Source organism: Drosophila navojoa, chromosome 4 (genome assembly GCF_054131105.1).
Source record: "Drosophila navojoa isolate 15081-1374.11 chromosome 4, UAZ_NAV_1.0, whole genome shotgun sequence".
NCBI lineage: Eukaryota > Metazoa > Arthropoda > Insecta > Diptera > Drosophilidae > Drosophila > Drosophila navojoa.
Window position 1 is genome coordinate 20750362 of NC_142892.1, and position 14624 is coordinate 20764985.

Below are 14624 nucleotides of genomic sequence, written 5' to 3' on the forward strand. Positions count from 1 at the left end.
CAAATTTTGAATAAAACTGAAAAGTAAAATTATATAAATAATAAGCCTTAAGTCTAATTTGTTACCCCTTATAGAGCATACTGATAATGACTGTTTGACTGTGAGGAATAAAGATAGCGAAATTAAGTCCACTGAACTGGAAAGTAGAATAAACAAACGACTAATTAAATAATATTGTTATCTGTGTGCTGAAAATTTAATAGCAAATATTAGTACTACTTAATTGTATTATAATATTAGGAAGGAAATCTTTAATGACATATAATATGCCCATTATTGCATTCATTGCATTCTTATACAATTGAAATCTATGGTATATATGTATATTACTCATAATGAGAGAGCCGTAAATCCAGATAGGAGAATGTCATTGGGTAGATTGAAGGGTAGATTGGGTGCAAAAAGTCATGATTAGTAAGAGCATTAGCATCGTTATGATCAATATAAGCATCATTATGATATATTATCTATCATGTAACGATCATTAACATTAAACAACGTAACAACATGATTATTATAATGCATACAGCTAAAATGTTTGTTTTAATAGCAATACCGATAGCTATTATTAATATCATATAACATTAACAAGTATGCCCATTAAATATTGACAAAAGAAAGGACTTATAAGAACCCCACCACAGAACCACAGCACCACAGACGACAACTCAGCGGCAGATCACCGACAAAACTGAAGCAAATCTGTCGCTGCTTCTCGCTTTTATAGGCGCAGTTTCACTCACTTGACTCAGCTCAGCTCTTGAGTCGTTTTTGGACAAGAGTAAATTGAGTAAAAGAAATATAAGAATGCATTGTGAACTAGAGGGTGGAACGGATGTTAAGGATCACCAATACATACATATAGCATGAATATGCATTAGTTCGTAGTTTTTGCTCAATACTTAAGGGCTCACTGTATAAAAATAGATTGTGCTCGATTTGCCTATTGCGCTGCTGAGCAGGTGAATCACTTGGATTTATAAGCAAAAGAGCGCCATACAGGGTGTGATTTTACGATAGCTTGAGTGGAATTACATTGATATTTATATGAAAGAAAAACTTTATATATGTTTAGCAAGTAAAAACAACGTATTTTGGCTTCATAAATATTTAAGATTTTATTTATTTCTTTTTTAATTTTAAACATAAAAATATTCGTACAAATACGATCACGCATAGGACATGCAGTTAAAAGCTGAATATTCTGCAGAGTATTCTGCACATATTTAAGTTTTTTTTTTTTTTTTTTTGTTTGTTTGTTTACTTTGCTTGTTCTTTTGTAATCTGGTCTATAAATCAGATCTTAACTTTATACATAAATTGGATGGGAGCAGACTGAGCTGATCCGGAAAAAGCCTTTAAGCATTAATCTTGAATTGTCTACAGTTAAAAAAGAAACACGCTCTTAATATTTAAGTCGAGAGTGTTCTTTGCTTTGGAGTTGGAAAATATGTTTTCGTACTTTTTACCTTGCTTAACATTAAGACTTATATATCTGTATATATATATTGTATCCTGACTGGCGGCATTTGATTAAATTAGACTTGGATCCTGGATTATACATGATGTACTCCACATATCCATACATATACATATACATATGTATATATTTTATATTTCTTTGATTCCGATTTAGGTAGTACATACATACATTCGTATATATCTTTTTGTATCATACTTTTCTTTATTATTTTTAGGTAGGTGTATTCGTTTCTAGCTTTGCTTCCTGCAACATCACATGATTTCTATTTGCGTTTGTTTTTTCTTTTTGCTTTTACTTTTGTTTCTGTATTTGTTTTTGTCTTTGTTTTGTAACTCTTAAAAGGGATTTAATTATCGTAAATAGAGTTTTGATTTCGTAACACGTTTGGACTAGGACAACTGGGACAACTGGGATAACTGGTTAACTTGATCAACTTATCAGCGAATGTAGCACCAAAAAACAGCTGACAATAAAAATAATCTACACTTAAATGCTAAAAAGATCGTTTAAAATTCATATACACAAAACTGTGCCTAATAATCCTCAAGTCCAACAAATTGTTGTTCCACATCTTCTTCAGTTTACTCTCAAAATATAGTCGACCGACAGAAAAGTATCATTTACTCTACATAGTTTTCGCACATTTGTGGCAGTTCAATTTGCATTACTGAAATACATTTTGGGACTGTTTGCTCGGGATCACAACCTCCTATGTGATGCTCGCTCTTTCCCACTCTTCCACTCTCTCCCTCTCTCTGTCTCTGTTTCAAATGAAAAGTTCGTTTAAAGGCCAACAAACATTTAATTTGAAATGAAGACTTTGGGATAGTTTAGTTAAAATCAAACTCAGCTTCACGGAGCTCTCTGAAAACAATACTTATAGCACGTACGGATGCGTTGCAGAGACGAAAGTCTAGTCCAAACAGAACCCATGCGAACTCAGCCTAGGAGTGAGCTGCTCAAATCGTAAATTATATATAATTATGTAGTGTTCAGATTTTATCACTTTGCTTTCTCCCCTTTCCCTCCACCTCTCTGTCTTTCTCACTCGTTGCCCGTCCCAGAATCTAAAAAACTTTAACACACACACGCACACATAAAATGGTCTCTCGCATTTCGCAGGCTTTCGTCAGCCTCAGCATTGGCTGGAGCACCCTGTATCTCTCTCTGGCTTTAAAAATATTTATATATATCTTTACTCTCTCCTCTCTCTCCCTCCCTCCCTCCCCCTGCGCCTTGGTCTCTGTTTATTCGAGCTTACAATGAAAAGTACTTCAAGAACTGTGCCGGGGGCACGGGCTGAGCCAGCGCCAGTTGGCCGCCCGCCTCCTGGACGCGCTGCTTGTAGTCGGGGCTCTGGTCAATGATGCACGGATGGCCATCGGAGGGCCAGAAGAGGCAGCAGCAGGAGCGGCAGAGTGCCAGCACCTCGGCGAACTGGTAGTCATCGTTGACGCCATAGGTGCGTCGCAGCTGATGATAGATCTGCTTCCAGTCTTTGGTCTCGCCCATCTGCTTGATCTTGTCCAGGTCCAGTATGGTGCTGATCTGTCGCTGGTTGAAGTGGAAGCGTGTCAGCTCACGCCAGATGCGCTGCTCCGACACCAGCTTGGCCATGGTCTCCCAGGCCTCGGCGGCCGACTCCAAGTCCCGATGGTCGGCAATGCACAAGATGATCTCGCGCACGCACTCCTCGGGCAGCTCGTGCAGCTTGGGTCGTGCCTCCGGGTCGGGCTCGCGGATCTCGATCTGGCTGGCCACGCGCTGAATGCGCTTGATCCGGGCCATATGCTCCTGCCACAGGTAGGTGCTGCCAAGCGGCTTGCCCCAGCACTTCTGGTTCTCCTGGTTGACAATGTGCTCCAGCTTCAGCGCCAGTCTGCGCAGCACGTTCGGATGCTGCTGGCTGTCATTGACTGCAAACAGAAACCGGTTATCAATTCCAGTTTGAACCTGGCTCAGATGTGACCTACAACTGGCCAACAGGTTAGTGCGCTATTACTTACCATGTGAGGCCACCTCCTCGACCATTTGGAGCAGCTGGCGCTGTGCGCTGCCCGGCAGGCTGGCAATGCCCTTGTTGGAGACCAGCAGCAGGAACGCACAGATGTAGTGGAAGCGCTTCCGATCCCGCACCGAGCGACGGAAATCGAGACGCTTCACCGCCTCGCTCAGACCATTGAAGCCGGCTATCTCGCGGGTGCACCGTATCGTGATGTGATAATGCGGCGGCATGCAGCCCGCTTCCTGCTCCTCCTCCCTCTCGCTGCCGCTGCCGCTGCTGCTGCTGCTGCTGGTCGTTGCCTCCGGGCAGCTACCCTCCGAGCTGTGGCTGCAATGGAAACAACATGAAAAGCTGTTAGAGCCAGTCAAAGACAACATTCGGAAGTGATTGCAATCACAATGTCTATCTATTTCACAGTCTCTCTCTCCCTCTCTCTCTCTCTCTTTCTGTCTGTCTGTCTCTTAGTTGATGGCAAATATTTTTGGGTTTTTAGTTTTAGTGTTATTTGCTTTATTTTAAACGTTTGTTAACAGCTTTTTGAAGAGGCGGAAGTTGCCAAGTTTTTGCTGCTACTGCGTCAGCTGTTGCACATATTACATGTTGCATGTGGCAGCTGAAACCCGTTTATTAAATAAAGCATTGCACTCGTTGGGGCCCGCAACTGCTTTACCAGTGTCAAGTCTTTCGCTTTTGGCCAATTACACGAATATTACCCCAAGCAATTACATATGTGTCGGCCTTTGCACTGAGGAAATCGTTTAGGTCTTTCCCATAAATCAATCACGTTAGAAGAGTTGGTCAGAGGCCAGCATATATTATGAGCAGTAAACATTATTCTAAACAGTATATATATGGTACTGTATATATAACGTAAATATAAATAGATATGTACATATAAATATTGAATATCGTTAATAGAGACTCACACGCATACATAGAGTACGCATTTACAAGACGGATGGAGGAGCTAGACTCAGTTCGTCGTACTGATATATGAATCATGATATTGGAATATTTATTTACAATATTCAATATATTCAAAGTTGTTTTTCTCAACATTTCATAACTATAAAAACTACAAATAAGAGAAATTTAATTATTCTTCAATTTAACTAATTTGTTTCTTTTTAAGGAAAACCTTCATTTAAACTCTCTTCTTTCATAATATTAACTTTAGCTCACATGGATTAGCCATATATTCATGCTTTTCGATATGGTTCACTAATCTAATTCCGACTTCATTTCGATCAGATCGATGCGCCTTGACCATATTTAGAATGCGGCTATTCCCTTAGCTGGGCAATCGCTGCCAACGAGGACATGACATGTCCTTGGGCGAATGCATTTCAATTATGGACTAAACTGGGTCAGTCTCGCTACGTATGTGTGTGTGTGTATGTGTCTGGTTGGGCGAATGTGTGTGAAGGGCCTCTGTCTTTGCATCTGTCGTCAACGATTTGCCCACAACAATTGGTCAACTAATTGCAATTTCGTGTTTCAACTAAATTTTCTGCACAATTTCGAGCGTAATTATCACTCTTCGAGGCCTTAGACTACAAAATAATCATGTAATGTTAAAGAGATTTGATTTTGAAAGGGAAGCAATTTAGTAATGGAATGTACAATTTTACAGTTATTTTTATTAAACAATCGGATTTAATACATATACGAAATTTATTTATTAAATATTAAAAGTTAATTGGATTCCAATAGAGAAGTATACAAAATAAATGATTAATACTCAACTTTCCAATACATTTCCCAAGACTTTTACTTTTGTTGCGTTTCATCATTCTCAAGAAAGCCATGCCTAGTACGCGTTCATTTAGCTCAGTGCCATAAATTTATTGGATTTCACATTTTTGGTAAAAACTTCTTGGAAACCAATCTATTTAAGATCTACGTATATTTGTATGCACATAATTTGTTTTACAGATAATAGACGTGAGAAGTAATACCAAAATAGAGTGCTAACAGGTAAACATTTGTTTAAGATATAGTAACCAATTAACCATGCCATGCTCTTCAAGAAGGCTCAACAATATAAACTATATTATATGAGTATATATACAATTATAAATGTATAGATTCAATTAAATTTCAAGTTGAAATCACAATTGAATTGCCAAAGCCATTAAAATTAATACACATACATCCATATATAAACACACCTTCAGTACACAAGATAAGGCTGCACCTGAGTTTATGTGTATATATGTGTATAATTACATACATACATGCCGAATGTTATGTATTTAGTTTTAATGAGTAAACGATACCCTAGATTCACTGTTCACAAAACCAATATACCCTCTTCTCCCACTCTAAGCGCCTCTGCAATTTAAATCGAGACTTTGGTTTAATTTCTGCAGAAAATTTTGTGAAATAGGCTTAACATTTTCATGGCCATTGCACAGGTAACAAAAGTGCATAGTCAGCCGCCATTAGCAAAATAATAACAGAAGAAATGATTGTTGTTAGTGTTGTTATTGTTATTGTTTGATGCTCAGCGAGCAGGCCCAAGCTGTAGGATCGGAGCTGGCAGCAATTGTGGCAGCTGCGCTGGCGTTGGCTTCGGCTGGCGGAGCATGGATGCCAGAGATGATGACAATGCAGTGGAACAAAGAGAGCGAGAGAGAAAGAGTGAGAGAGAAAGAGAGAGAGAGAGAGAGTTGTTGGGGGCCGACGACCACGTGATTCATATAAATCAGTCAACGACGCCATAGCCATGCCATAGCCATAGCCATAGCCATCGCTATCAAGCGTTCGTTTACCTTTGTTTTGGGCAAATTAAACAAATGCAACGAATGCGGCTGAGATCAGGGCCCAACTGCAATTCGCTTGTCTATTTTTAAGTGTGCGACCTTTTTAGACTTTAATTATTGAGGCTGAGCAGAAGCAGAAGGAAAGCAGGGAAATGCAGACAGAGAAAGAGAAAGAAAGAGAGAGAGAGACAGAGAATGACAGGGAGAGAAAGAGTGAGCAAAGTGATGTGAAGTGAAGCCGTGTCGAGTTCTGGTCTAATTTTAGGCGAAGTTGGGAGCTATCACATGTCGCTGTCGCTCCCAAACGGCTATGAATAGACCAATGACAGAGCTAGAAGTTGGCAGTCTATATAGAAGAAAAGCTTGCAGTTGGAAACTGCGTAGAATTTCAGTATCAAAGCTTTATTTGTTTCGGATCATGGACCCACGATATGCTAATGACAAACTAATTTTAAGGAGGGAGAAAGAGAAACAGAAAGACGTAGAGAGACAGAGAAAGAGTAACAGAGATACAATAAAGTGGGCGCCATAGCAAAATGATAAGTGCACTCATTACACTGAGCAACAAAATAGAGAAAGGTAAAAATCGTCGTCATAAAGCGAAGCCGAGAATTAGAGTTATGAAAATTTGTAAAACAAAATGTTGGAATTTATTAATTAAACTGGCACTATATACCGAAAATGAGTATAAAGGATTCTACTAGGAATTCTACTACAATTATATCATAGCAACAAGTCTATATTTGTTGTTATTAACTAAATTAAATAGTTCATACAATAAATCTCAATTAGCTCGAATCTAAGTTTGAAATATATTTTAATATATGTACATATTATACTCTACAAGAAGTAAATAATATCTCAAATAAGTGGCATAAAATCAAATCCATTAGAAAAATAATTTGTATACTTTTTTTCTATATGTAATATAATTTGTATATATTTGTATTTTATATAAATAATATTATCTTCCATGTGTATGCGAAAAATATAATTATTAAATTATGATGTTAAAGTTTATATATGACTAAATTCTTATGTAAATTTCATGGCAATCACGTACATTCAATTTTCTAAAATTTAAAAGAATATACATATTTGGAATAAATCTATTTTTATTGTATGCGTATATTAAAATTTCCTGACAATAGTAAAACTCTATGTTGCAAGCTGAATCAGTAAAACATAAACCTTGTTCGCCAGTGTATAAATGAAATTGAACGCATTTTCTTTGGCTTTTGAAAGTGCACCAGAAGAAGAAGGAGAAGAAAAGGAAAAATAAATGCAATAGCGAATCAATTCAAAAGGCCAACAAATGTTCAATGGAGAGTGCAAGTGAAAGTGGGTCCACATCTACATCGACATCAATGTCGACATCGACATCCACGTCCGTATCCATGTCCACATCCACATCCACATCCACGTCTACGTCCACGTCCAATTCCTAATCCATGTCCGCGTGTGCAGCTACTCTGATTAAATTTGAGGCTTTATGTAATTGGAAATTTGGCTTTTGGAATTTTTAATTATTAATGGAGTGCATTACGAAGTATTGGCAATGTAGAGTTGGGCAATTGCATGTTTAATTGATCCACAAAATTATGGGAAAAATATATTGTAGAAACGCAAAATAATAAAATATTCGTTGAGGCGGTTATGAAACTTTCCACTTACGTATCAAAGACATTTCCTATTGCATGAAAACTTTTATTGTTTAGTTTTGAATTTAAACTTAATTTACGCTATTTTTACCTGCTCCCCTTCTGGAGAACCCTTGACTAAAAGCTATTTGACCCAATCATAGGATCATAAATTTGGCCTGCTTGAGATTTCGTGTTGGCGCCCTACTTAAAATCGATTCGTTGCGGAAGTTTGGGCTCATAAAATGGCTACGGAACCTTGAGCTACCGCACACACACTCACACACACACTCTCTCTCTCACTCACTAACACACATACCCATACCAGCCCGCACTTTCGACTAAACTTGACCGAGTTACACGCCCTCCCAAAGGGCGAACTGTGTTTGAGTTGAGTTGAGTTGAGTTAAAGTTTCCAAGGTTTCGCCTAGTTAAGTTTTTACATAAAAGCCAAAAAAGGACCTTCAGCAATGAAAACCAATTTTTTTGAAAATGAGATTTTAATCTAAATGTAAATTTAACAAAAATACACACATACATATATATTTACATATACATGAGTAAATATGTGGTGCCTACAGGGAATTGTATCTCTATATTTACGTCTCTTCTAACTCCCAGCGGCTAATTTTAAATTTATTTTCAAATTGTATCATAAATACATATTTATGTGCATCGCTTCCGCATGCACACATACAAACATGCATACACTCATATACAAATATACATACATATATGCATAGGTATTTCAATATTCTACCATATAAGAACCATGCGCCGTCTGCCGAATGCGCCTGACAAATGCCAAAAATAGTATTTTCTTCCTCTTTATCTTTTTCTTTTATTTTTTTTTGAAAAATGTGCTTTTTGACATGTCAAAATAATCACTTTAAACTGAATTCTGTTACCCCTGTGCATTTGCATTTTACGGTGTTCTGCTTTATGTAAAACTTTGTGCAGCTTTCAAGTAAGTTGAACGAGCGCGTTCCAGCTAGCCACGTTTCGCTTCGTCACGTTTGGGATTTGTGTTATGGTGCCCCTCTCCTGAGATTTGAGCCTAACTGCTGCAGAAGAGACTAGCACTGATATACATGGGCGAGGGTGGCTTAAGAAGTAAGCAAGTTCATTTAAGACATATTGTATGTACATATAAATTAACTTAACATTAAAAAACAAATAAATTTACATTTCTTCTATTTTAACTTTTAGTTTTATGTAAAAGTCTAATATATTTTTATATATTTATAGTTATATAATCATATTTCTTTTTTCAGTCTTTTTCTTACCCACACTCTTCTGCTGAACGCCAAAAAGCTGCAAGTGATTAAACTCCCCTCGTGTAGGTATATTATTGTATTTGAGGCCCTACTTTCATACTTAATCATTTACCATCAACGCTTTTATAGCATCTATTATGACTTTGTTTACTAACTGGCTCGGGGTTGCCGGATTTCTATTTACAGCCTTGCCAGCCATTGGTTTTTGCTTATGTTGCGATTTTATTGTAAATCAAATTGCCATCAATCAAATGGGAGCGCCTAGAGCAGCAACGGCAGCAGCAGCTCTCCCTTTTCGTCTGCCGATGCTGCTTGCACTTTCACACTCATTTGCCGTGAGTCATTTTAGCGATTGCACTCCAAATGAGATATCGATACATATATCTCTAAGTATCCATGTACGTACATACATATGTCCATATGTAATATTCTTCAAGTGCACACGCAAACACCCACATGTGGATATATGTATGTATGTATGTATATATTTGTAGGTATGTATGTACATATGTATACATATTCTAAATTGTTGGTATGTTAACTTAACAAATTTCAATGTTTTTTGTGTGTGTGGCCAGTCTTATTAATTCATGGGCACAATAAAACGGTTTCGACATTTGTCAGTTCATTATTTGTATTTGTTTTCTTTGCTTTGATGCTATTTTGTGTAGTCAACACTAAAGCTGTTTTTTCTTCTTTTGTTAAAAGTTAAAGAGAAGGCAAACGCTATTGTGTTTTGAACAAGGCAAAAAATACAATTATTGTTAGGTTTTCATAACATCCTCGTCATATATTGTGTAAATGCATATGTTATATTTATACAAATTACCTAAAGTAACTAACTGATAAGAACTTTAGTAGGTCGTCCAAGAGCCTTGGCTTAAATTTCCTTAACCAAAATCAGTTCCGGTGGCCTTGGCATTTAATCTGTCAAATTTTGATGCCACTTTATCTGATCTATAATTTAATTTTCAAAAATTACGTTCTCCAGATGTGGCAGGTCAATCATTGTTTGTATATACCATACATATGTATGTGTATATGTATATGTAAATATGCCTAAGTAGGCTGTGCATGTGACCTAAATGGAGTGAACAAGTTCAAACTTTCAAGTTAACATATTCCATTGTCTTGTGTGCCGAATGTGTGTGCATTGTGCATGCATACGCAATACAAATCGATTGTCATAAAAGAGTTTTGTCATCGATCAATTGATTGCTAATCAGAGCTGTCTATTGTCCATCGCATGTGAATAAAAAATCAAAATGATTATAAAAAAAAACTTACCGCTTGCGTTTGCCGCCACACTCGAGCACCTTCTTGCGTTCCCAGCCCTCGTCTGTCTTGACCCAAGCTTCGCCAGGTGAACGAAAATCTTTCGAAATGAACGCCATGTGTGTTGCTTTGTTTTTTTCGGGTTTTTGATTTTATTTTATTTTTTTCACTTATTACGGTCTATTACGTATGATGAGTTTGTTTTAATTACTCTTATGTTTATGTTTTTAGTTTTCGCTTATGATATTATTTTGTTGTTTTGCAATTTCTATGCGGACGGCGGTTTGAATAACGCGGTTTAAATAGTATGTTAATATGCGTTTTATTAAGTTCGGTTAGCGAGATGTCTGTGTCTGTTATTGGCTGTAAGAGTAGAAAGAAAATTGTGAAATTTCAAAATTGTATTCAGTCAGCAGTGCAACAAAAATTTGTTGCGCATTTTCCGAGCTACGCAGAAATTAGGCCATCGAGTCGACCCATCTATACCCTTTACCCAGGCGATAGCGACTTATCAACGTCGCACGCAGCCGACCTTATTTGGAATTGCCCAAATTAATATACGAAGACACATACTCATTTTGTGCTAAATTGCTCAGTTTAAATTTCTCTTTCTAGAACTTGTCATGAAATTCCCAGCGAGAGTGCATCAAAGTGCTGGCCAAGTTGATTGCGCTGTAGAATCAAAACAAAATAAAAACGAACCATATAAAGGCAAATTGTCAGAGTCAGAGAATACGAAGATAGGAGAATACGCAACAACAGCCAGAGAGAACGATAGAGAGAGAGAGAGAGAGAGCGTAAGCGCTCAACCAGCTGTTAGTTGTCTGACTTTTAGAACGAGGGGAACTGGCAGGGACAGAGAATATAACTGTTTGGCGCTCAATTGGAGCACGAATCGTGTTTTGTTTTGCTGCCTTTGCTCATGTGTCGTTGGCTGGCTGTCATTGTGTGCGTGTGTACGAACGTGGAGCTGTAGGTACACAGCTGATTTCTGCAATTACGCGTTTGTTTTGCTTTTGTTGTTGTTGCTTGTTATATTATTTTTGTAATACATTTTTTCCAGCTTGGTTTAAAGCACGCAACCAAATTTTTGTGTTGGTATTTGAGCTGGGATTCGCTTTCATTTCCTCAATTGAGTAATTTTTCGCTATTCACACACATTATTCACAATACATATTGATTGAGTGTATATGAATGTACATACATATTTATGTATTTAAATGTGGATTGCTCATATAAAAAACGCAGTATTTCATTTTGCCAACATACAAACTATTATTATTTACGCACATTGTTAATTTGCTGGCTGGTCTCGGATTGGGCTTAGTTTCCACGCTGCTATCGCTCAGCAGTGGCAGTAATTTAGCTACCAATTTTCAAGCGACTTGTAAATTAATAGCAATCGACGGAACACAGAGTACAATGCTAGCGAACAGCTCCACAAACTCCACGAACTGCTTCACACAGCTTTTCACGTTGCACTCGAGCCCCCAATCAGAAGGCACTATGTTGCTTACATTGTGCAATTGTTGCTAAACATTGTGTTAGCAACATCGATAGGACCTATCGACTCACCGGCTGTTTTGTATCGAGTATTCGATAATAACATATCATTAATGCTCTAACACACCACTAATTCATGTGAGTTTCATAATTTTTGCCGAAACTTGTAATCTAAATAGGAAAAGCCCTTATCAGTCAGACTGTTAAAAAACTAAACCCGATTTGAGCAATAATGTCGGCATCGGAACAAGGACCCAAAATCAAGTACGGAGAAACCGCGCCCAAGCTAGACAAAGCCCAGCTGCAGTTCATGAAATTGATCGAGGAGCAGAACTTGGATCGTGTCCAGAAATTAAAACGTGTGCGACGCAACAACTTGCTAACAGCCGGAGCGCTTGGCTTCTCAGTTCTGGCCATTTACGGCTACTCCATATTCTCGGTGCAACAGGAGAAGTTCCTCGACGACTTCGAGGAGCCCAAGAAAGTAAACACCAACTAAATTTGATCCTCGCACCTGTTACTCCGTATCGCCTTAGTTAGTTTGTAAGCTCTTGTTCTTCAATTTCAATTTTACATCATTTCTAAAATCGTTGCGTAACTACTAATAACACTGTAAGTACTCGGTGATCTCTGGTCAGCACTTTGGAACTAATTTTTTCGCTTCGTCCATAGATGTCTCAAGCCTCAGCGCGCATCCTCAGTAGCGGCATGCGTCTGCCGCCGCTGCCCAGCATCAGGGATCTGGTAAAGCTGTACAAGCTGCAGGCCATGAAGCAGCTCAGCCAGAACTTCCTTATGGACGAGCGACTAACGGACAAAATTGTCAAGTCCGCTGGCCGCATAGATAACAATGACATTGTCTTGGAAGTGGGTCCGGGACCCGGAGGCATAACGCGTTCCATTCTGCGTCGCCAGCCACAGCGTCTGTTGCTAGTTGAAAAGGATGCCCGGTTCACCGAAACGCTGCAGCTGCTGCGCGAATGCGCCCGCCCATTGGACATAGAAGTGGAGATCTATCACGAAGACATTCTGCGCTTCAACATCGAACAACATGTGCCCGATACCACGCAGCGCCTTCATCTTATAGGAAATCTACCATTTGCCATCTCGACACGGCTGCTCATCAATTGGTTTGACGATCTGTCCCGGAGACGCGGGGCGTTTAGAAGAAATGACACCTGCATGACGCTCACCTTCCAGAAGGAAGTGGCTGAGCGCATTTGCGCCCAGGTGGGTAGCGAGCAACGCTGTCGCCTCTCGGTAATGTCGCAAATATGGACCGAGCCGGTGCTCAAGTTCATCATACCGGGCAAGGCGTTTGTGCCGAAGCCACAGGTGGACGTTGGAGTCGTCAAAGTGATTCCACTCAAACGACCCAAGACGGAACTCCCCTTTCCACTCGTGGAGCGCGTCGTACGTCACATCTTCAGCATGCGTCAGAAATATTGTCGTCGTGGCTACAGCACGCTGCTGCCTCTAGAAGGCCGAGAGGAGACGACACAGGCGCTCTTCCAGCGCGCCGATGTTAAGGATACGATGCGACCCTTCGAGCTGTCTGTGGCTGAGTGCCTGCGCCTGGCCGATGCCTATGCGGAGCACTTGGTCGCACATCCCGAAGTAGCCAAATACGATTACCGGGCTCCCAAGCAGGCGCTGAATTGAGACTTCACTTATGTTATATATATTGTAAAAATTTGTATTACATAAATAGTTCGGTAAATAGAGAAACCGTAAAATTGTAGAATTGTAATTTTAAATTGTACAAAGAGCGTTGGTGGACGGAATGTTGTGGCTGGACGAGATTCGAGCTTTAAATTAAGCTGTCGTTATACTAAAGCTAAGGCACTTCGGCACTTTGTTTTGGTGCTAATCAGTAGATGCCGACGAGCAGCAGCAGGAGAGCAGCAGCAGCAGCTATGGCTGAGGTCTTAGTGCTGCTGGCTCCGTTGCAGCGATGGTCGAGGAAGCAGAAACAGAACGTTGTTTCCGTGAAGAAGTCGCGCTTCACATCGTGTTCCTTGATCGTGTGGTTGACGTAGTGGGCCAGGCGCACATCCTTGGCGGCCGGGCGACAGCCCTCGTACTTATCAGCTGGAATGTCGGTGCGGAAGTTAAGAGCGCTGAGGCAATCCCGTGTTATTGTCTCCTTGGCTCCGCGGCGCTCCGTCACCTTGACGCAGATGTCGTTGCTCTCGGGGCATTGCTCGCCCAGGAAACCAATGCCGCGCCAGTTGAAATTGTCGGCGCAGCCGGGCGTTGCGGAGGTGCAGCGGTAACACCAAATGGCGGCACCTGTTAACAACGAGTCATCAATTAGTGAGGTATAACTAGCTCTAATGGATTCACACTTTGAAAATGTTTACGACTTGTTTGTTCTTCTTCTTCTTCAGCCTGTTGGAAAATTTTTTGACGTACCTTCGTGTACAAATCCTACTATTAGCAGCAACACAGTAAGCGAGGTTTGCGCTTGCATTTTTATTGATAACTCAATGAAATTGAAAATAATTAATAAACAAAATAAATAAGAAACAATTGCACTTTTGCGACGAAAACAACGCCCAAACTATGTTAACGATGACATATGTGTAAGCTATCGAATGTTATGTTATCGGCAGCCACCACACCGCTTTGTGCCGCAACAGTTTTAATTTTAGTGTTGGAAAACATTCATAAGTA

At 39.5% G+C, this 14624-nt stretch overlaps 4 protein-coding genes across 4 annotated transcripts; 2 read left to right on the forward strand and 2 right to left on the reverse strand.

Moving 5' to 3' along the window:
- Positions 1 to 1115: 1115 nt before the first annotated feature.
- LOC108651880 (F-box only protein 32) lies at positions 1116 to 10688 on the reverse strand. Its single transcript, XM_018101809.3, has 3 exons — positions 10458 to 10688; positions 3490 to 3815; positions 1116 to 3399 (listed from the first exon to the last, which is right to left on the reverse strand). The coding sequence occupies exons 1-3, from the start codon at positions 10562 to 10564 to the stop codon at positions 2741 to 2743; spliced, it is 1092 nt and encodes a 363-aa protein (XP_017957298.1). The 5' UTR covers positions 10565 to 10688; the 3' UTR covers positions 1116 to 2740.
- On the reverse strand, positions 10574 to 14554 carry crim (QVR superfamily protein crim). The gene is made up of 3 exons (XM_018101813.3): positions 14364 to 14554; positions 11736 to 14240; positions 10574 to 10808 (listed from the first exon to the last, which is right to left on the reverse strand). Exons 1-2 carry the CDS (start codon positions 14419 to 14421, stop codon positions 13819 to 13821), a joined length of 480 nt encoding a protein of 159 aa, XP_017957302.1. The 5' UTR covers positions 14422 to 14554; the 3' UTR covers positions 10574 to 10808; positions 11736 to 13818.
- Ccdc56 (Coiled-coil domain containing 56) lies at positions 12181 to 12503 on the forward strand. Its single transcript, XM_018101816.3, has one exon. The coding sequence runs from the start codon at positions 12181 to 12183 to the stop codon at positions 12445 to 12447; it is 267 nt and encodes an 88-aa protein (XP_017957305.1). The 3' UTR covers positions 12448 to 12503.
- On the forward strand, positions 12621 to 13692 carry mtTFB1 (mitochondrial transcription factor B1). The gene has a single exon (XM_018101810.2). The coding sequence runs from the start codon at positions 12621 to 12623 to the stop codon at positions 13608 to 13610; it is 990 nt and encodes a 329-aa protein (XP_017957299.1). The 3' UTR covers positions 13611 to 13692.
- Positions 14555 to 14624: the final 70 nt, after the last annotated feature.